The 22,125-nt window shown below is 50.2% G+C and overlaps 1 protein-coding gene across 8 annotated transcripts in view; it reads right to left on the reverse strand.

The window, feature by feature from the left end:
• TNS3 (tensin 3) overlaps positions 1–22,125 on the reverse strand; it is a 256,326-nt gene that overhangs the window by 161,738 nt on the left and 72,463 nt on the right. For 6 of the 8 annotated variants that reach the window (XM_087431210.1, XM_087431156.1, XM_087431094.1 and 3 more), the window contains one exon: positions 11,812–11,850. The exons of 1 other annotated variant lie outside the window; for it this stretch is intronic. Coding sequence is in view for 5 of the 7 variants with exons in the window: in XM_087431156.1 (XP_087287282.1) it covers positions 11,812–11,850 (39 nt within the window). In the remaining 2 variants the exon portion in view is untranslated. Of the gene's footprint in view, positions 1–4,622; positions 4,893–11,811; positions 11,851–22,125 lie in introns of those variants that run through there. One more of the 8 variants, XM_087430901.1, reaches the window with a different exon arrangement.

The raw sequence follows: 22,125 nt of genomic DNA on the forward strand, positions 1-22,125 counted from the left end.
CACACAGGAGGGACAGGAGAAAAGTATCAGGAAAAGAAAGGCTGTTCCTAAGAGGAAGGGATCTTAGTGAGGCACCCCAGACCCCTGAGGCTGCCCCACCCTCAGTCTTCCCCACACCAGGCTCCCACACACTGCCAGGATCGCTCAGAATGGTCCCACCCCAGGAAAACATCTCCTTCTAGAACAGGACTCCTGTTCAGCTGGCATCACAATCACCTGCAAAGGCTTATGAAAAGAGAGATCTGGGGCTGCCACCCCAGAATTTTTCATTCAACAGGTCTGGGGTAGGGCCAGAGAATTTGTGTTTCTAAGTTGGCAGGTTTACACTGATGCTGCTGGTCTGGGACGATGCTTTGAGAACCACTGACCTAAACTATTTGTGCATTACTTGGTTTGTACTAAAAACCTTGTTACCCCATACAACACTGGCTTCATTAAAGCATCGCTTGCTGTCACTTTCACTCAGTCCCCTAATCTCCCAATCACCTTAGGAATGATCACCACAGTGACACTGTTAGCCTCTACTTGAATAGCCCCAAAGACAGGGAGCTCACTATCTCATACACCGCCACGTCCATTTTAACCATTATTTTCGAAAGTTCTTCCTTACATGGTGTCAAAATCAGCACTCACTCAATGTCTGCACCTTGGCCGGATTTCTTCCCATGAGCAAATCATATTAAGGTTAATCCCTCTGGGAAGAAAGTATATGATTTTCCCAGGGAAAAGAATAAGAATGCACTTGGCTAGTTTGAAACAACTCTTTATGCAGAACAAGGTTGCCATTTTAGAAAACAATGTATCAACTCTGTGTCATGTGCTGACCAACTCAGCAGGTTTTCAGTGAAGCACTTCATCAAGCAGACACAATGTCCTTCCAGACGTCAACAGTCGGGAATGCCACACTGACGACTCACGGGTAAGTCCCCAGCCGTTAGGTAATGGACGATAACTATGCAGGACAGGGAGCCAGCAGTGGTTCGGGTAACACTGGTGAGCGATTCGTGTAAGAATGAAAAACAGCTACTGGCCACTGGGCCTGTGTCACCAGCCAGCCCTGAGCTCTATGCACACATCACCTGCATCCTGCACAATAACGCTGGGAGATGGAGACCGAGGTCCGGAGCTCCGGAGGCTACCAGCTTCCAATTTCCAGTCATCCCCAAATGAACTACGTCCACACACCCACCCCCGCAGCCCCTCACTGGACTTTTGTAAAGCTGACCCAGACAACACAACGCTTCTGCTACAAATATTTCAGTATGCATCTTTAGAAGATAAACACTTTTTTAAAAATACAAAAACAAAATACCAGTATCGTTAGCAATAATTCCTTAACATCACCAAATATCGAATCAACGTTCAAACTTCCCTGACTTACAAGTTTGGTTTTGCTATAGTCTGATTGTTAGAATCAGGATCCAAATAAACCGTACAATGTTTATTTGTCTCTTCAGTTCCTTAACAACACAGGTCCTTCCTCCTCTTCTTGTAATTTATGTTAAAATGACTGGGGATCTTTCTGCCCAGTAGAATTTCCCCATCTGGATTTTGCTGACCCATCTGGAATTATTTCAGATCCCTCTGGGCCTGTATTTCCTGTCAACTGTGGATGGGTCCGGGCTTGTGTGATTCTGGTTTGGGACCCGGCCAAGGGGCAGCCTGTCCTTCCTGTGCGGCCCACATACCCAGCCAACTTCCCTCGAGGAGGCACATGATCCGGGCAGCTTCCTTCTGTGACCGGGGAGGTTACAGAGGGTCACGGCCTAGAGCCAGCCATTCAGTTACAAGCAGTCTGAACCATTCTAACTCTATCATTTCCTCAACATTCGTTAGCCAGAATTCCTCTGTTAAATAAAACTTTCCCTCTTCATCTATTTTTAACCCTCAGGCGCAGTTTGTACAAGAAAAGAAGGTTCAATGCTGATTGCTTCTTCTTTATGTACTAATTTTCAGAATGAATTGGTTCGCTAGCATCCCTGAAAGGTAACCCGTTTCTTTTAAGTAAGGCCTTTTTAATGTCTGCTGTATAGATCAGAAAATGACGTCTCTGCCCAAAGCAATAAAGCTGACAGGGGTCACAAACTGGATTCAGGCCCACGTCTGCACTCTGCGGCCCCGGAGCCCCGACCTGCTCTCCATACCCAGTTCACGGGAAGGAGGACAGGCCACCGCGCTTCCCACGCTCCTGGGCCCCCAGGGAGGGCTGAGCTGGGGACAGTTCCTGGTCATCAGAGCTGGGAACGCAGTGTGAGTGAGGTGGAGAAGCTTCTCACTGGAATGGACAAGGCCCAGGCAACTGCACATGATTTTCCTTATTCTTTCTGTATAGCTGAGCCTCTAAATGTTACACGGGTTCCAGCAACGACAAAATTCCCTTCTTTTTTTATAGAACTGTTTCCTAATACTCTAGGGAAAGTAAATGTCATAAACAAAGCTGTTAGAAACGCACTAGGAGAATAAGATGATGTGACAACAGCCATGAAGCCACGACTGCCGAGGCTTCTGATTCTCAGAACGGAGACGCCCTGCTGCCCGAAGTTCCGTTCCACACAGGGTCCACCGCAAACGAACGGGGAGGCCTCCCAGGAAGCTCAAAGGCGCTTGTGGTGACCTGAGGAAAGAAACTGCCCTAGGCCCCTGGTTCTCGAAACAGACGCGCTAGACTAGGACACCGCAGATGCCACACTAGCCTGCCGGACGCCCACATTTAGAGATAAGAAAACAGAATATTGGAGACCTAGGCCACGTAGAATCTAGGGAGGAATCTGATTCCAGAACCGAGGGCTCCAAAACTCACAGCCAGCACACTCCTACCCCATGCCATCCCTCGCCAGCAGAGACGTATACTTTTTCCAGGAGTGGGGAGGTGCTGTTGTGTGCTTTTTTAAAAGGAGTATCCCTCTTGCAGGTAAAATACACTCAGGTAATTCAAGTGCTGTGCCAACATGATGCCCCTCATGATACTAACTTCATCCTGATTCGAGGCACTGAAACAATAAGCAGTCAATGTTCCCCTTCCAGAGTCACTGCTGTCCCACCACCCATCACAGGTAACCACGGCCTCCACAGGCCCCTCCACATTCCACACGTGCAATTGCCACAGAATCTGGGCCATAAAAGAAAAGAAATAACCCTCAACCAGGGTTTTCTTATCCACTGCAGATACCTAGGCTTCAGACCTGGGGACATTCACTCACTGAAAAACATTTCCTCTGGGCCTTCCCTGGGAGAGAAGCTAAAGGTGCCCCAGGAGCTGACCACCCATCACCCCAGAAGGCGGGGGTGCAGGGGGCCTGAGGACCAGGGCTGCCAAGGACCAGAAGCAGCCCCAAGCCCACAACACGTTATGGCCAGGGTGGTGGGAACCCAGCACCGTGAGCGCCACACACGGTGTGGACGTGATGGGGATGCTGACGCCTGACAGAAGGACAAGAGGGACAGACGCAGGCAAGCCGTCACCGGTGTGACGCCCACAGCCTGTGTGGGTTTTAATCATTAGCCAGGCTCTGTGCTCACCCCTGGGTGAAGCCGACCCAGGTTGATGTTCCCCTCTGCGTTCTCCTGGCAGTCCCTCCACCCGCAGGGGTGCTGGCCGCCATCAGCAGCATCTAGCACCCCCGCCTGCTTTCAAATCCCCGCTGCAAAGGGGGTGGCTTATTGTATGAGGCTTGGCATTGATGGGTTTTTTTTTCCTTAATTTGTGAAGCACCATCTTTCCAGAAGGTCAGTCAACTGAGACTTAAGGAAAGGCTCCCGACTGCTGACCAGGAGTTCCCGTGAAGGAAACGCAAACGCTGCCAGAGCCTCTTACCCTGCTGCCTGCCCCCAAAATCCGGGCGATTTCTACTCTCCCAAGTTGAAAAAAGCCACAGGCCTAGATGTTATTTTAGGCGTGGGAGGGAATGGAGAAATCTCAGCAAAGTGTGGACCAAAGTTTGGCCTGTAGTTAGAGGGGGGGCAGGTGCCCCGAGCCCCTGGGAGCTCTCCGCCCACGAGGAGGCAGCCAGGCGGCGCCTGGGGGAGGCACTGAAGGCCGCTGCAGACAGGGGCCGCGGGCGAGGGCCAGGGCGCCTTCCCGGTAACACGGACCATCTCGGGAACTGGCCGGGATCCGCCAGGGCCAGCCTGGCTCCTGCTCACTCCTGGAAGGAATGGAAGGGGGGTCTTCCTGCTCCCGCCTCGGGCTCACACTGACTCCAGGGCCCGTCAGCAACAAGGGCTTGGCTGGCCTTTCCCTGGAAAGCTCTGGGATGCTGGAGACTCCACGACCCTGCCCAATCCCCATGTCTGTTCATAACCAGAGGCTCCTCCTATAAACAATTTCCACAAACATCCTCCTCTGTTTCTCTGCGCATTCACAAAACCTGTTACACGTGCGGGGACAGTGACAGTGTACAGAAGATCCAGGGCCAGCCTCACCGAGAGTCCCACCGACTCCGTGAACACTGCGTGCTGGCCACTCCGTGGGCTTATGCCCCACCATGCCCCCATCACAGGACTGTGGCCAAAAAGAAGTTCCAGGAATGCCTGGGGGACACTAAGCAATAGGAAAGAGTGAAGGGAGGTACCCCAACGTGCGGTTTTCCTTTGAGTTTAAAACAACAGACATTTATTCTCACACGGTTCTGGAGGCCAGGAATCCAAGACCAAGGCTGCAGGGCTGTGCTCCCTCTGGAGGCTCTGGTGGGAGGTGGTCCTTCCTGCCTCTTCCAGCTTCTGGGGAGCATACACCCATCTCTCCACTCCACCTCCGTCGTCACGTGGTGCTCTCCCTGCGTGTATCTCAGCTCTGCTCTGCTTATCAGGACAGGAGTCCTTGGGTTTAGCTCCCACCCTACTCCAATATGAGCTCATCTCCATCCGCATTCCAAATACTGTCACTTTCTGAGGTTTCAGGTGGACAAGGATTTAAGGAACAGAATTCAATCCATTACACCCATCCTACAGGTGCATTCTAGGCGGTGGCTGAGGACACAGGCACGGGATCGCTGTCCCACGTCTGTGTTCCTTTTCACTCCTTTTCACTGTGTATCATTTTCTCATCTGAAAAGCCATTGTGAGCTTGTGAAAGCTGCCCATGGGCCTGCTTTTCTTCATTGATACTTTGCTCCCCTCAAGAGAAAGTCAGGAGGACAGGAAAATTCAGAAGAGAAATCTTCAGAGGGAGTGAAATGCACAGTTAAGAAAAAGCAAATCTGAGCGTAGTTTAGGATTGCAGCTTTGAACTTCTTCCCCACCAGGTCCCATCTACCTTAATTAGGATCCCCAACCTTCACAAAAGACTCTGAGAACCGAGAAAAATATAGTTCATGAGTAACTGGAAATAAAGCTAAGTAATGAAGGGCATCAACTCCAGCCCAGGAGTGCAGCCTGCTCTCAGCGCCCTGCGGGGCTGCTGGGCATCTGGATAACAGGTGCCAGTGAACCCTGGGAGCAGGGAGCCCTGGTCCAGGTTCAGCTTTTCCTAAACACTCCCACTCCTCCCTCAAGTTGTCAATCCCAGGACACTCCTGTCAGTCCATACCTGCTAAGAAGACACAGAACCAGCCGGCATATGCGCCCAGCTGGAGAAATAGGGCCTGAGGCTCTCCCCGAGCAAACACAGACCCTCTAGTGGCACTGTGGGGCTAGAACGGCCGATCTCTCCAGTGGAGATGGCGCCACAAGCTCTGGCCTCACGCCTGTCCCCCTATCTAGTTGTGCAACCTTGGGTGTGTCCCAGCCCAGAGTCTAAGCTTCCTCACCATGCTTCCTCAATCCTAAGTGTGCCTCTCAGTTTCCCTGGCTCCATCCTCTCCACACGTGCCTTCCATCAGGGGTCCTCCATGGGGCTCCTCTGATGCCCCAGTGCTGTGTAGACAGGTGAACTGGAGCACAGCTCTTGGATCATTTAATTTCAAGGGGAAACTCAGGGAAGGCAGCCTCATGTATATTTTTATTTCTGGGTCTCACCTGGCTTTTACCAAAACCATAGGTGTTAAGTTTGGTTCTCTTGACCCAGCGGAAGACGTAGACCTTGATCCAATGGGATTCTTGAGACTTTTCTCCGTTTCCTTAAGATCAGAGAGATTAAGGAGAAAGAATATTTGCAAGTCCCTGTTGGCCTGAAACAAATTGATCTCATTGTGCTTCTGGTCAAAGACGTTTGTATGTGATATACAGCCTCTGACAGGGCAGCTGTGGATCTAGACACGTCTGTGCACGCACATGTGTACACATGTTTGTGATTTTCAGAAAACAGAGTTTATCACTCAGCGAAGACCCTGCTGTGGTGTGCAGAGCCATGTCTGTGTTTCTGAAGTTTACTGCAGCAGTGGAAACAATCTCTGAGCAGGAACAGCCAGCATCCAATCAAATACCTGCGCTTACTGACAACGAGAACAAGAAATCCACACAGAGAGACCGCTGGGGGCCGGAGCCATCAGGAGAGACAAGGCTTCTGCGAGTTCCAGTCACCCTTCTTTGCAAAGCCTCCCACCCAATATTGACAGATAGAAAGCCTGACATTTGTTGTCACTACCTAATTTTGCAATAAAATAAAGGGAATGTCATCAAAGTAGATTCCTTTTCATCCAACTCAAACATCTAATTATCTCATTTGGTGGGCAGTCTTTCTGAAATCTTTCAGTACCTTTGAGGAATCTGTCATGGGCCACTGGTGGGAAATGTAACACTGACAGCATTTGCTCACAGGCATGTGTCCTAAATAGTCACACTGTCCTTATGTCAACCTCATCACTCATGATTGCTTCCTCTGACTTTGCGAGTTTAAGCAAACCATATCAAACAAAGTCCCAACACACACACACATGCATACGTACACCAGGCAGAAATTCACAGGTGCATATGCTGTGCATAAGCACACACACGTATGCATATACACACACATGCACACACACCATGCATGTTCACAACATACACTGAGCATGCATGTACGCACAGAGACACACACCATGCGTGTATGCACACACATCATGCATGCATGTACACACACACACCATACATGCCCACAAATACAAAAGCGTAGCTAACAGAACACATGTTGGAAACCCCGGTCTCAGACTGTGTAATCTGACTTCTAATGTCACCTCTGACAGAAACCACCTATTGTCTTCACTTTAATTAAACAAAGAGCAGTGAAGCCACATGAGTCAGTAAACAGCTGACTCAAATTTCAGGAACTGTTCTTATACAACCTCTCCTCCAGCGCGAGAAACCACAACGGCCAAGCAAAATCACTTGGTGTGTGAGCCCAGCAGCCAGGCAAGGGCTTGCACTGGTGTCCTAAGCTGAGGCTGGCACTGCCCTGAACACCTCCCACACGTGGCCACGGCCTCTTGCAAGGACAGCAGCCACTCTGAAAAGAGCAAACTTCTCAGGCGCAGAGCAGGCGGTGCTTCCACCACCAGGCTGGCTGCTCCCGGGCCCACCCTGGACCAAGGCCGCTGTGCGCTGCCCACGAACCCCGGCATGTGGTTGGTTCACACATGTGGACTCAACAGTGTCCAAGGAAAGCCACGCTAACACCCAGCAGAGAGCATCCAGATCCAGTGGTGCACTAACGTGAATCAGCTCCCTCGGATAGTGTATAAAAGGCAAAGATAAAATGGAAAAACAAACACCATTGCACCTAGAACGTCAATAAATAGCTGTTGGACCAAGTTCAGAGCCCTGTGAGGCCTGTGCCGTGAAAAGATCCTGCCATCAACCCACCAACTACCAGCTGGAGGCTCGAGCCACCCACAACCTGACCACAGCCTCGTTTCCATTGGCTTCTTGACTTTTTCTAAGTCTGCAAATGAGGGGTTAAGAGAATCGAGGTCTCATAACCATCTGTCAAGGTGCCTTCACTCTCTGGCAGCAGATGACACGTTCAGGAACTGATCAAACTGGTTCTCTCCCACCAGATGGCAAGAGAACAATGGTCAAAAACAAAACAAACGGCAAATGCTGCGGGACCAAAAGACCTTCCTGCCCTCTTGAGTTCACTGAATAAGGCCTCTCCCACGCATTGTGCATTTCCTCTATGCCATCGCCAGTGCTAAGGATTCGCACGTTATTTCATTCCATCTTTACAGGACTCCACAGGGAAGGTGACAGCAGCCCCATTTTACAGAAGAGGAGAGTGGAGCCCAGAAGTGGGAGGACTCCGTTCAAGGTCACGTGGCTCTCCTAGCATCACAGCCTGGACAGGACCCCAACCTGACTCAAGCCCCAAGCTCATACTCAATAAGATACCCCATGCCTGTATGTACATGTGAGTATGCATGGTTGGTGTCCCCAAACATGTAGATCTACAGAAACAGCCAGAACAGATGCGTGACTCAGTCTCAAAGAGCCGACCACCTCTCCCATCTCTAATGATCACAGTTATCTGGAAAAATGATGAAGCATCCACTTTACAATGCAGTAGATCATGTTCCCCACAAGCCATACAAGTGTGAGACAGATGATAAAACCGCCAGTTATCCTCTTCTGTTTCTAAATGCTGTATCAACGGCCGCAGCCACACAAAGCAGAAGACCCTGATGAGGCTGCACTTCAAAGCTTGTGTCTAACTTTCCTGTAAAACAATCATTCGACTCCCCGGGGCACAGGCGGGAGCACTTGCCACGCGGCTGTGGTTCAGGATACACCCCCAGCTTCCATCAACACCCTGCGTTATTTCCCACATGGCACACTTTCTCCACTGATTCGTCTTTTCCCTCCTAGCTGATAAGGCGCATACCAATAATGTGGTTTCCTTTTTACACTGACTTCCAGGAAACTCGGAGCCTGTTTGCATGTTTCATCAGCTAAGCTAACATTTACAAAGGGAGGTTTGGCTCTCAGATCTTTTTCTCAGCCCCACTCCCTGCCATTTTTGGTCTGTGTATTAATTGAACCTCACACTCCACTTTTTAAACCATCGCAATAAACAGAATAACGATCTGCTTCCAGAAAAATCACAGAAAAACAGGCATCAAGGCAAACAGCCTTCGGAGCACGACAACCACACAAAGCTTTCTTCCCTTGTGTGTCCCAAATGCCCAGGTGGTCGCAAAGGTGCCCCTGCCTGGCAGCCAAGACTCTCGCAGAACATAACGTCATCAGTGCAGGGACCCCTACAGTCAGTCACAGGATGTCGTCAGATCCTGCTGGCACGGCCCATCACCGACTCCTCCTCTCCGGCTGGTACCACTGAATTATGCCCAAATATTTCAGACAATCATGTTGCAAGCCAAAGCTGTCCCAGCAATTTAGGCAGACCTGGCAGCTCACAGGGATAGAACAAGCTGAGGTGAAGCTATTCTGGAACTTCTCGGAAGGGCTCATGGAACTCAGATGACATCTGCAGAGCAGTTGAACACTACACGAAGAGGGGCCCCTGGCACAGGAGGGAGCAGAAAGGCAGCCAGGTCAGAGGGCCGGACATTGAGTGCAGGAAGGGGTGTTCACACTCCAGAGCCATCCACCAATCACAGCCTCAGGTGGACGAGGAAGCAGATCACCTGCTCCCAAACCTGGAAGGCTGATGAGTCCCCATGACCACCGATAATAAAAGAGGATGGATTGGGAGGGAAGGGGGAACAGGGAGAGATGTATGGACCCTGCGTGCATCGGCTCAGGGAGCGCTAGGACTGGGGACGGGGTGGCCTGGCCAAGGGGCATCTGACAGCCGAATCCCCGCTGGTTGCTTTCTCATTTATGAGCAGTGCCACCTTGGGGAAGGTACTCAGGATGCCCATCACACAGGGGCGTTCTGAGAATGAACGAGGCACCAAGGGCCAGAAATACCACACCAGGGTCTGAAAACTGGTGGCCCTAAATAACCCCTAATTTCCCCTCAAACTCCACTGACAGAATATGAGGGTTTTTTTCCTGCACAAGTTACCCTTGATTTAAAAATGTGGCATATAAAAAAACGAGAAGCAGCGCCAACAAACCTGTCTGATCTCTAACATAGAGAAGGTACAGCCGGGGGCAAGCAAAAGATGCTAAGACCAGAGGCTACAGCCTCTCGGCGTCTGCATGGCCTCTGGAAGTGAACCCAATTTTCTCAGCCCCAGGTTCTTCATGTCTCAAGCGAGTAAGTTAAGGTGACCTTCTGGGTAAATGTGTCTAACCGAGTGTCTGACACAGAATAGACGCTCTGTAGATGCAACAAAGAAAGAAATGGAAACAGGATCTCAGGTGGCCTGGCCAGGACCTGCACGGGCCCAGAGATTCCCAGGTCACACCAGGAGTGCTGGCATTATCTGGAGGCACGTCCATGCCAATCCGAAATGCCAGGCCCACAGTACTGGAAGGTTCTCGGCCAATGCAGGGCCAGGAGAGAAAAAGGATTCTGTGCTTTCTGCCCTGAGAAGTGACACCATATAGGTGGAAGCCCTTGACCAAAGCTCAATTGGACAAACCCAGTCCATTTACACCAGGCTGTCCAGCACAGGGAGGCAGAAGGGTATAAGACAGTCCAGGCTGCCCACATCTATCCCACAGCTTATTCCTCTAGCAGCCAGAGAGTAGACAATACTCCCTACATTTTAAGGAGAAAGCCACACACAGGACAGTTGCCACGCAACCAAGCCCCTTAGACAGTGTCCACAGCTACCGCAGGGAAAAACCAGCCCTGGGTCGAGGGGTTGCTGGGCGTCAGCCAACAGAGACACTGGAAGCAGGAAGACGGGGAAAATCCTCACCAGAACTTTGGATTCTGTATACAAAACCAGGGCCAAGGGCATGGTGCTACATCCAGTTTGGGAGTGTGGGGAACACACCCAACAGATACCCTGGAGGAGGCAGCAGGGCACACCTGTTTCCTTCCCTCACAAGTGAGGCTGGGAAAGGAACACACTTCCCCACAGGGAGTCACTTCCGATTTGCAATAAAAGAAGAGGGTCGTCAGTCTCCTGTTGTCCTGGAAGTGCATGAGCCAGCAGGTGTTCTGCAAGCTACTAACACGTCATTAGCACAAGGCTTAACCTCCTCATCCAATGGGGGCAGCAAAGAAAATATCATGACGTCCAATGGAGTTTAAAAGGCAGACAGCAATTCATAGTTACTTAACAGCAAGCCAAAGAGAAAGTGTTATTACTGTGTTTACCTTCACCCTGATAGAAAGATGGCATCTGTCAGAGCTTCCTGTTCCAAAGCCATCGCACCACGCTCCCACACAGACGCTCTGTGATGCAGGTACTTTGCCCACATTTTTACTGCTATATTTTTTTGCTAAGAAAATGGATATATGTAGGGGACGGCCCGGTGGCATAGTGGTTGAGTTCGCGAGCTCTGCTTTGGCGGCCCAGGGTTCGCAGGTTTGGATCTCGGCCGTGGACCTACACACCGCTCATCAAGCCATGCTGTGTCAGGTGTCCCATACATAAAAAGTAGAGGATGATGGGCAGGGATGTGAGCCCAGGGCCAAGCTTCCTCAGCAAAAAGAGGAGGATTGGCAATGGATGTTAGCTCAGGGCTAACTTTTCTCACCAAAAAAGAAAAAGAAAAACAAAGAAAACGGATATGTGCCATCTTCCCTTTACAGCAGAGGAAACTCAGGCTCCAGGAAATGAATCCCTGAAGGTAACTATTACTGATGTGAAAGGTAGTTCTTACAAACCAGTGCATGAGTCTCTCTTCTTAAGGAAAGCGTGAAAATGGCTAGTGCGTTGTGGTTAAGTCTCCCTATAAGAGCTCTGTGAATCAAAGTGACAGCTCAGACAGAGGAAGTGGATCCAAGAGGGAGCCCAAAGACTCCCCAGGAAGGCACAGCATAAACAGACAGTCAAGCAGGACGGTACAATGGCCCCCAAAGAAATGCCAAGGACTTACCTGTTCCAGGTGGACTTGCACACGGCGGGGAATCACCACCTAAAGGGAGAAGAAACACAATAAGCAGATGGGCTCTCAAGAAAAAACTTGGCATGACGATCAAGCGAGGCTCCCAAAGCTGAGACTATCTCTGACCACGTTCACAGTTGCAAGGTTTCAGCACCTCAAGACAGACAGTCCTCATCTCGAGTTAACAGAGGCCAGATTTTTGTTCACTTCTGTAAAGTCTAGGTCCTTTTAGAGCATTTCACGAAAACCATGGAACCTCCTTCCAAGAGAAACGCCCCTCACTCACATATACAGAATTTCCTCTTCCATTTCAAAGCACTAGTGGACTCCCAGTCTAGGAACGTCTCAGCCAGTCCAGGTCGCTCCTCACCACATAGTGTGGGGAGCAGGGCCAGGAGGAGGAGGTGGAGGACTCTGCCTGGGGGTCTCCAGGCCGCCCCCATGCCTCACAATCACACCCAGGGCTTACATTCTCTGCAAAATGGGCTGCCTTCTCTAGAACTATTTCCACAAGTGAAACTGAAAGCAGAGTCTAAATGTGGCAATGTCAGCGTGGTTATCTTGTTCGAGGCTCAGTGCTTGGTGCACGGGATGGCGAAAAGGAGTTCCCTTGACTCTACCATGGTCCTCTGAGGAACCAAGAGTACATTAAGAAAGACACACACAAGTGTGATGAGGCCACAGCTACAACTGAGTCACGAGAGACACGGTTATGGGCACCCGGGACGACTGACCCAACGGAGATCAAGAACCCAGCTTTGGAATCTGCCTTTGGTCGGACCTCTGCTCCCCCATTTACTAGCCATGGAACCTGGGCTTCAATCACTCTGGGCTTGAGTTTCTGCATCTGAGAACTGGAGGTCATAAGAGCGTGTCGTGCTCAGAACAGGGGCTGGCACAGGGCAGGTTCTCCACACTCAGGGGACACTCCCTGCAGAGAAAGGGCTGTTGGTGGGTGAGGGGATCAGACTCGCTTTGTGCAGTTCTGGAAGGCCAGGACCCTGGCAAGCGCGAGCAGGATTCAGCTACCCGTGAGCTGCTTCCTGGCTTTCCTCTCCCTGGACCCCTTGTACCCCATCCTCAAAGAGTTTTCTGAAAATGTGCAAAGGAAGGAGAAATCCCAGGGATCTGACTAATTGTCCTTGTGGCCTGGAGTGGGCGGCAGCGTGACCTTGGTTCTTGCCATGGTGACTATTTATAACACTCTTGCTTATCTTAGTGAGTTCCTCAAGAAATATGAGACATAGTCATTGATTTGTCTGGGACATATTATTACTCCACCAGGATTCTGAGTCATGATCTCGTCTGGGGCAGTGGCCCTCTCTCCTGGCACTCCATCCTCTCCCCGCCCCCACCTAGCTGCCCCCTCCCCACACATATAGCAGCCCCTCTCACTGTCCAGAATCACTGACTTAATGGTTGGCTTCCCCCTACACTGAGACTTCTTGTCTCAGGAACACATCTTTTTCATTTGTGTGGCCTCTGCTCCATATATATTAGAGTTTTGACGAATGGATGAGGAAATAAGTGAGAAAATAAACATAAAACAAAACAAAACAAACAAAAAATTGGCTTTCAAAATATAGGAAGTTATAAACAGATGTTTATAGCATGGTGGTGGCAGTCAGACAAGGAGACCCCGTGGTCAATGGAGCACTGTGATTAATTTCACCCCTTGTACAGTTTCCACTCAGCACACATGGGTCCTGGTGCTTCAGTAAACGTTTGACATACTGGTGAGAAATATGCAAGCCATTGGAGCTCCTGCCTTTGAAGAATCATTATCTGTACTCCATGCAATGGAATATTATTCATCATTAAAAAGTAATGAGCTAACAAGCCATGAAGAGACATGGAAGAATCTTAAATGCATATTACTAAGTAAAAGAAGCCAATCTGAAAAGGCCACAAACTGTATGATTCCAACTCTATGACATTCTGGAATAAGTAAACTACGGAGACAGTAAAAAGATCAGTAGTTGCCAGGGGTTGGAGGAGGAATGAATACGTGGAGCACAGAGGATTTTTAGGGCAATGAAACCACTCTGTGTGATACTATAATGATGGATACATGTCATGATACTTTTATCCAAACCCGTAAGCTATGGGCTTTGATTAATAAAAAAGTATTAATATTGGCTCATCAAGTGTAACAAAGTAATGCAAAATGTTTATACTAGGGGAAACTACGAGGGGCGGCAGGGGAGTGGATATACAAGAACTCTCTGTACTATCTATTCAATTTTTCAGTAAATCTAAAACTGTTCTAAAAAATAAAGTCTATGAACTATTTTTTTAATTCACAGTCTGGGAAGCACGTGTTTGAGAGAACAGAAGCACAAGCCCTCTGCGATATCCTAAGCTTGAGTTATAAAGACAGCAGCCACCAGGTATCCAGCTCCAAGGCCAGGTGTGCCCTGCACCTCCCACTCACCCTTGTGTCCAGACGGGGTGCAGTGACACTGCCCACCTGCCCTGGCCCCAGGACAATCTCCAGACAACGAGAGAGTGCTCTGCGTGCTGGGGCGGCCTGAGTCCCACCTCCCCCGACCCATCACAACAATCCCAGCCATGGCTGACACCACTAAGGCTCTGCAGTCTGCACGCCGACCTTGTCTAACTCCATCATTGGTTCAACGCAATTTTCCTGAGTGTCTTCTCCCACCAGGCACTCGCTGCTCCTCACAGTAACACGTTATTAAACAAAGTGAACAAGTCCTCAGGAAGGAGACGGTCACTAACACAAACGGCATAGACTATACTGTTCGTTACAAAGTGAGTGGGGACGTGGTAGGGGGTGAGCAGGCTCCCCAGGTCAGCGGAGCAAATGACAGACAGCAATTCTCTGCACTTCCATGGCCGCATTCCTGCCAGGAAAGAGCCTCTCGTGGAGAGAACCAATTACAACCCCTACTGTCTGCTTTTATGAGCACCATTAGAAATGCAGACAGTAAATGAGGAAAGACTTGAGTGAGAACGAATTTGCAAATGAACGTGCACAAGAAGAGCCAACTCAGAGAAAAGGGTATGGTCGGGAGTGGGGGAAGCCACCTGTCGGTAAAGAGAAAACTCATCTTCACATCGAGAACTGCAAACACCTCATTTAGTCAAGACCATTGTCAAGTGGACACACGGGGCACGTGTTCCTCTTCTGTGGCTCGAACTGAATCCCAGGACGGGAACTACATGAAACAGACTGGATTTTCATGTTACATTTCCTCCCTTAGAATAAGAAAGAGGGAGGCAGCTGACCATAGTCCGGCAGACCCACGGAGCGAGGGTCCAGGACACACGCATGTCCTCACATGAACCACGCTGCTCCACATTAGGGACCTGAGCATCTATGCAATCAGCCCCTGGTTGCATGTCCTGGAGATTTGGGTGTTCCCTTGCTCTTCAGCCTGACCAGAGAGGCAGAAGTGCACAGCTTCTCTGGACACACTGCACCCAAGCGACCTGCCCACACAGCTCCAGACTCTCCACAGGCCACTGCACCAGCCCTCTGACCTGCAAGACCCGCCCACCTCCCCCTCGGGAGCAGCATCTCCTCAGGATGGAGACACCAGGTAACCACACTGTGGGTGACCGTCCAGGGTTCAGGTCAGGTCAGTAACAGCACAGCACACTCACCTGCTTCCTCTCCTCACCTCCAGTGCCACCTCTGACCACACGCCTTGCAGTGCCATCCGGTTCTTCTGCTATTTTCATTTGACAAAAGGACATGCTGTGGTGCTGGATCATTTCCAGGTTGCCTTGGCCTTCCTCGGCATGAAGGAACCATTGTTTCCTTAGCATCCAGGATCTTCAGGCGCTAGTCCCATCTCATTGATGGAGCTAAAGACCCAGCAGGTGGCCACCACACGCTTCGGGACTCTGGGAGGGTCCCGATGCCACCACATTCCTCAGGACCACCCTACAGATGGATGCCACAAACCCTGAGCTCTACCTCGTGGCCTGGGAGTGCACAGCCAGTGTGACAGAGGGGGACGTGGCAGTGCCCTGGGGGTCTGGGTAGGCTCCTCCATCATCAAGCACCTTCCCATCTCTGTAAAGTGGGCTGAGCAAGCCACAGGGGGACGAGAACAGGGCATGCTGCCTCCACCAGGGCCCACTCGTGGCGAGGCCCACGGCTCAGCAACCGCGCATGCTCCAGTCACAGCAGCCAAGTTCTGCGTCTGCAGGTCCTCTCACAGGCCCTCACCACTACGCAGAGAGCCAGTGAGCGTCCCGTCTGTGCCTGGGCGCTGAGTTCCAAAGAGGCCCAGCTACGTGGCAGCATCCCAGCGAGGAGAAGAGATGGCTGCTGGGCCCAAATTCTACCTTCCTCTCCTGCCAGGAACAGCTCCCCTTTCTCACCAGAAGGAGTACCCAGGAGTAGGGGTGACGACAGGGGACGGTGTAGGAAGGCGCCCACTAGTGACTAAGAAAGCCCCAGAGGGCCCCAAGAGGCCCGCTGCAGAACCACTTTATGGACTTGTCGCACTCAATATGGGGCCAAGTCACCGTTACCAAGGACAACCACAAACAAACAGGCTGCGCCCAGCCGCACCTGGCTACATGGCGTCTGTAGCCTGCTGGTATCAACAACCTGTCCCCAAGCCAGTGGGTAGACAGGTGACCAGGACAGAGGCAGGACAGAGGGGGCCTCACACCCGGGAATGACCGTGCCCCTAGGAATGGGAGTGTGGGTGAGTGCGTGTGTGCAAGTGTGAGTGTGTGGGTAAATGCGTGTGAGTGTATGTGTGGGGGTGAGTGTGTGGGAGTGTGGGAGTGCATTGTGTTTGTGTGCCTCCATGTGACTATGTGTCTGTGACTGAGTGTGTGTGTGTGTGCAAGAGTTTGAGTGTATGAGTGTGCCTGTGGGTGTGTGTGTGAGTATATGTCTCTATGGGACTGAGTGTGAGTGTGCGTGTGTGTGTGCATGTGTGCGCATGTGCACACACAGCAAAAGCCCAGCCCTGCAGCTTCACTCCCCCAGGGGACAACGGTGCTTCGGCCGACAAACACCTCCCGTCTTGCAAGGCGCTTTCACCCGCAGCGGAGACCCCAGAGGGGCGACACCCCGGGTTGACCCCAGTTCTGAGGCGAGGCTCTTTCTCCGGGAGGCGTGAGATGGTCCCTTACAGGCTGACTGGACCCTCACTTACGTCGGAGACGGAAGTCCCAAAGAGATCAAGCTCACGTCTCCACGAGCGTCACAGACACTCTCTTCTTTCTATAGTATCATGAAACGATGAACCAGCTTTTGTTGTCATCAATTCTTGTTAAACTTTGCTTTGGACAGAGCCATAAAATACATGCCCTTTTCCCATTATTTTCTCTAAAAACACACATGTACCACTGACATTCTAGCGATTACTGTGTGTACCGAGTGAAGGTAAATCAGAGTTCAGCCTTTTCTGAAGCGTCGAGAATGCCAGTTGTGCTGGGTCATGTGAACGAGACCACAGACCCCACAGAGATCGGACCCTTAACCATGTGGCATGCGTGCGTACATTCAGTGATCCAGCGAAAGCCGGAAGTTTGGTCTCGCCTCTGCCGTTTTTCCTACCTGTTTCCCAGGCAATTCTGCCCACAGGTGAAGTCTCCTCAGTTTGGCATCGAGCCAGCAGGAGCAAGTATTCAGGATTTTGGAATGGTGGATCAGCTCAACAGCACCAGCCAAAAGTGATTAAAATGCATTAAATAAGTGCTCACACGTGCAAAAATAAATCCAGCTGCCATCAGGGACGTGCAAAGCCAGCACACCAGGAGAAAAGAAAGGGCGGGCCAGCGACTCTTGGCCTCACAGAAGGGCATGAAGGAAATCTGCTGAGTTAGGCCAAGTAAAAAGGCATTGTCTTACTCACACATTGTATCATTCAATAAAATCACTTTAGCACAGTAATTTAAATTCCAACATGAGCTGTGCAAAATGTGGAGTGAAGTGTACCTTTGTTTTATCTTTACAAAGGCAATTCTTGATGAAGGAAACTCACAATGAGATCAGGATCGCAGTGCTTTCCTTCCCAAATCATAACAATAGTCACAGGCCACCTTCTCCCTCTCATGCTCTGACCCAGGCACTGGAGACACGGATACAGACGTGACATGTCTACCAGCCACAGGGATTCCACAATATAATGGGGGGTGACGTCCCCTTATCTTTGCACAGAGCAGCAGTGTGGTGGGAGGAGGAGGGGGCTTTTCTCAAGGGGCAGAATCTTTATTACTATCTTTATCTTTTATTATTTTATAGCTTTCATTTCTTGTATTGTACATTACTGATCAATAAAATAGCAAGATGTTTTTATGTGTCCATTACATAAGATTGGGAAAAGATGAATGTTCAGCTATTTTTACTACCATTATTACCATTTATTATAAATAGGGGAGCAGAATAACGAGAAGAGGAAAGCCCCCTCCCCTCTAGCACTGACACTCTGAGAGAGGGCACACTTGCTTGGACAACTGTGTTAGTCAGCAAGGGCAGCCATAATAAATACCACACAGGGGCTGGCTTCAACAGCAGAAATTTGTTTTCTCCCAGTTCCAGAGGCTGGAAGTCGGAGATCAAGGTGTCGCAGGGCTGATTTCTCCTGAGGCCTCTCTCCTTGGCATGTAGATGGCCATCTTCTCCCCATGTCCTCACATGGTCTTCCCTCTGTGCCTGTCTGTGTCTTCATCTCCTCTTCTCATAAGGACAACAGTCAGATTGGATCAGGGCCCACCCTAGTGACCTTATTTTAACTTAATCACCTCTTTAAAGACCCTATCTCCAAATACAGTTCCACTCTGAGGTCCTAGGGGTTAGGACTCCAACTTATGAATTTTGGGGTGGGAGGCACATTCAGCCCATAGCACCCACCATCAAATGTCTGAGAGGGCCAGTGGAGAACCAAGGTCAACACCGGACCTTCTCACAAGCCCAGCGGGAGCAGGGTCCTCTAGGCAGGGCCCAGGAGGGCTGTGACATGGGCAGGCGGCGAGGCTCCTCATTCGAGGCTGCCCGGAAATGCTCCTGGGGGGTGGGGGTGCTCCAGCGAGGGGCTGACTTTCAGCACAAACCTCCAAACAATGCTGAAATTTCTGCAAAGGGGCGGATGCACAAAACGCTGACACCGCAGGCTTGATTAACTTATTTGCTTCCTTCAAGCACTTTCCTTAACTGTGCTTCTGGGTTCCCTTCGCCAGGCGCGACCCTGGAATCCCTAATTAGGTTCACATTCCTCACAAACTATTCTCCCACTGAGCGTCAAAGCCCAATCTAGCCTGTCTAATCCCCATGAGAAAACACGCCGCCCTACAAACGCAATTAAGCCTCTCAGCCCTGCGTGCCACGCACAGGGGAGTGGAAGAGAGAGGGGGAAAACACTGGAATCATTTCATTACATTTTTCCTTCAAGTTAACAAGCAGCTCGTGAAGACTACCGTGGTGCAGCTGTTTTTTAAAAAGTTAGAAAGACAAGCCCCAGCTTTTCCAGTTCTCAGTCTCAGCTCTGCTCAGCATTCAGGGGCAGATTCCTCTCCCCATCCAGGTCAGTGATGCTCATGATTTTCAGAGACAAGGACACAGTCGCGCCTGTCCCAGACAGGTTAGCTAAGCCCGCTATGCACCCCTGTTGGAGCCACTTTGTCACACGTTTACTCGGGCTGTGTGACTGTTGGACAGCGACCTCTTCCACCCAAGTGAGGCACAAGGCCCATCAGGCCAGGGCCGCGGCATCCTGGGGTCCAGGCAAACAACCGTCACCATCAGCAGGGAACAGAATAGAATTGAAACAACACAATACTGCTCTGCATCCATCTCATTACCGGTATTTGTCCCAGATCAGAAATCTCATGTGAGTCCACTGCTGAGACAATGTCCCAAGCGTTCTTCTCAAGGGGGCGGGGAAGGAAACCTTCCAGAACCATCTGTGCCCACAGGAGGATGCGTGCTCAGCGACTGGCTCAAGATTCTGTGCCTGAGTCTTGCTTACAAGATCAGGCTGGGCAGGGAGGCCTGGCGTCTCATTGATGCCCTCACTGTACAGCTGAGGAAGCTGAGTTTCTCAGGTCAAATGGTCCAGGATCCCTGATAATTAGTCAAGACCAGAATCAGGGCCTACAGACCTCTTAGGGTGGGCACTTGCCAGATCTCTGTGTCTTATCTTTTTGAAAAGAGAGAAAGATGACATCAAATGATGGATAAGAGAGAAATGACTTGCTAAAGAACCAGGAGAACAACTCATAAATCCAACTTAAGTGAGGAAAGATAGAAACATAATAATAAGTTTAAGAAGACTTTTGAAAATCCTTTTTGTATTTTGGTTATTTAAAACACCTGGGATCAAAATTTAACTGCACCAAATTACTGGATCCATTTCCACGAGAAAAATCCAGGTCTCAAAATCAGAGTCACTCCTCACCGCTACCTCACGTTCAGCCTGGAAACGAGTCACAAGTGATTGGGAATTAATAATAATTAAAGTACCGACGTTGGTAAATACTTTACATTTTAATTAGCTGGAAGAGATTGATCGTTACCTCTACAATAATCCCTGTGTTATTTCCAATGCTTCCCTCAGAAGGAGCACGGTAGATGTGTCTTCAAAGGTGGGAACCTCCAGAGGCTCTTTAGAAGATGACTTTGCTGTGCCCCCATCAAGAGGGAACAGAACAGAGGGCAGGGAGGTGAATGAGAGCTACCCGCCAGCACATTCACAGAACCTGGGCGAGGCAGACAGTGCCATCCTTCACTGTGTCCCAAGGGGGAGGGCAGCTCTAAATTGGCATTTTATAAAGCACACAGAGGCAAGGATATCACATGCTGACGGAGAAGGCGCTCTCAGATGCCGATGGTGGACCAAGGAGGATCAAGGAGGACCAAGCCCCCTCCCTCTCTCCTCCCACCAAGCCCCATGCTCCCCCTACCAAGCCCCTCCCCTCCTCTCTCTCCTCCTCCCACACTTTACATAGACAACAGTGTGGGAAGGACCTCTTTGCAGACCAGGACACAGGGCCATAAGAACGCCTTCCCTCAGGCTTTACCCCTCAACCAGACCAGGCTACACAGCAGCAGCTCTGTGTGTGAGGTGAACGGAGCCAGGAGACACAGAACAAGGAGCTGCACAAATGAAGTGTGTGCTTTCGTTTTTCTTTAAGAGAAGAGCTTAGATATGATATAAGCCCCTCATGATGTTTTTAACACCTCCTTATTACAAAGAGAAAGGAAGAAAAGGCACAAACATAAACAACAGTTAAGGACAAAAATGGTACATTCCACAAGGAGGATACTGAGTGAATTTCCCCAAAATCATTGTTGAAAGTGTCTAAAAATAGCACAATGAATAGTTTGGTTTCCACCAACTCTCTTTTGATGCAGGGAAGGGCTGACAAGGAAAGGAAAAATGAGAAATTTTAATAGTTCACAACTTATCAAATCTTAAAAGAAAAATTTTTTAATTTACCATGAGGCTGCATATGGCCAGCTCACTCCAACTGTCCACACAAACATACCCCACCAAACTCACGCTGGGTCACCCGGAATGAAACTGAACTCCCATCCACAGTTACAAACTCCTGCCGATGGCGTCACTCTCCACCCAGCACCCAAACTGAAGGCCTGAGAAGGGCCTGCAACCCCCTCCTGCTCCCCAGCTGACCAGGGCGAGGGTCCAGCAGGTCTACCTTAAAATGCCCACGAGCCCCCGCCTGCTGTCCTGTCCCCACACGGGGACAAGGTCCCCATTCTCGCCGGGCAGCACGAAGCATTCCAATGGGCCTCAAGGCCAGTCAATTCCCCCCAAAATGCTTTTTCAAAGTAAAGAAGTCTCTAAAAGGACAAAAATGTTTTAGATAAGGATTCTGCAATCAAAATTTCTAACTTCCTAGTCTGTCTTAGTCAATCAGACATTCTATCCTTCCAAACTCCAAAAAAGTGGCAGTTATGACTTGATTATTGTAAAGATGGTCTGGGCAGGGGCCGGGGAGGCTAACAAGCCTGATTCTCATGCACAGAAGGGACGCCTGCCAGGTCCGGAAGGTTTTTGGGGGAAATGGGAGTGAGCGGTGCAGAGATACACGCAGTGCATGAGAAGGCCAGAGTCAAAATGCCTAGAAACACACAAAAATGAACGGTGTGGCTGCTCAGGGAGCAGGGAGAGGGCAGCCCGTGAGCTATTTCTGTGCTTGAAGGAAGATGGGAGGCAGCCACTTCCTGAATCCCTGCTCAAAATAAACAGCTTCACAAGACCAAAAACAAAACACAAGGTGAAACGGAAGTTTAATTTTATGAATTAAAATTTTGAGGTGGGGACTCAAATGATTACTTAATTGTTTTTA

This window comes from Ceratotherium simum, chromosome 1 (genome assembly GCF_057802395.1).
Source record: "Ceratotherium simum simum isolate JZ-2026a chromosome 1, ASM5780239v1, whole genome shotgun sequence".
Classification (NCBI taxonomy): Eukaryota; Metazoa; Chordata; class Mammalia; order Perissodactyla; family Rhinocerotidae; genus Ceratotherium; species Ceratotherium simum.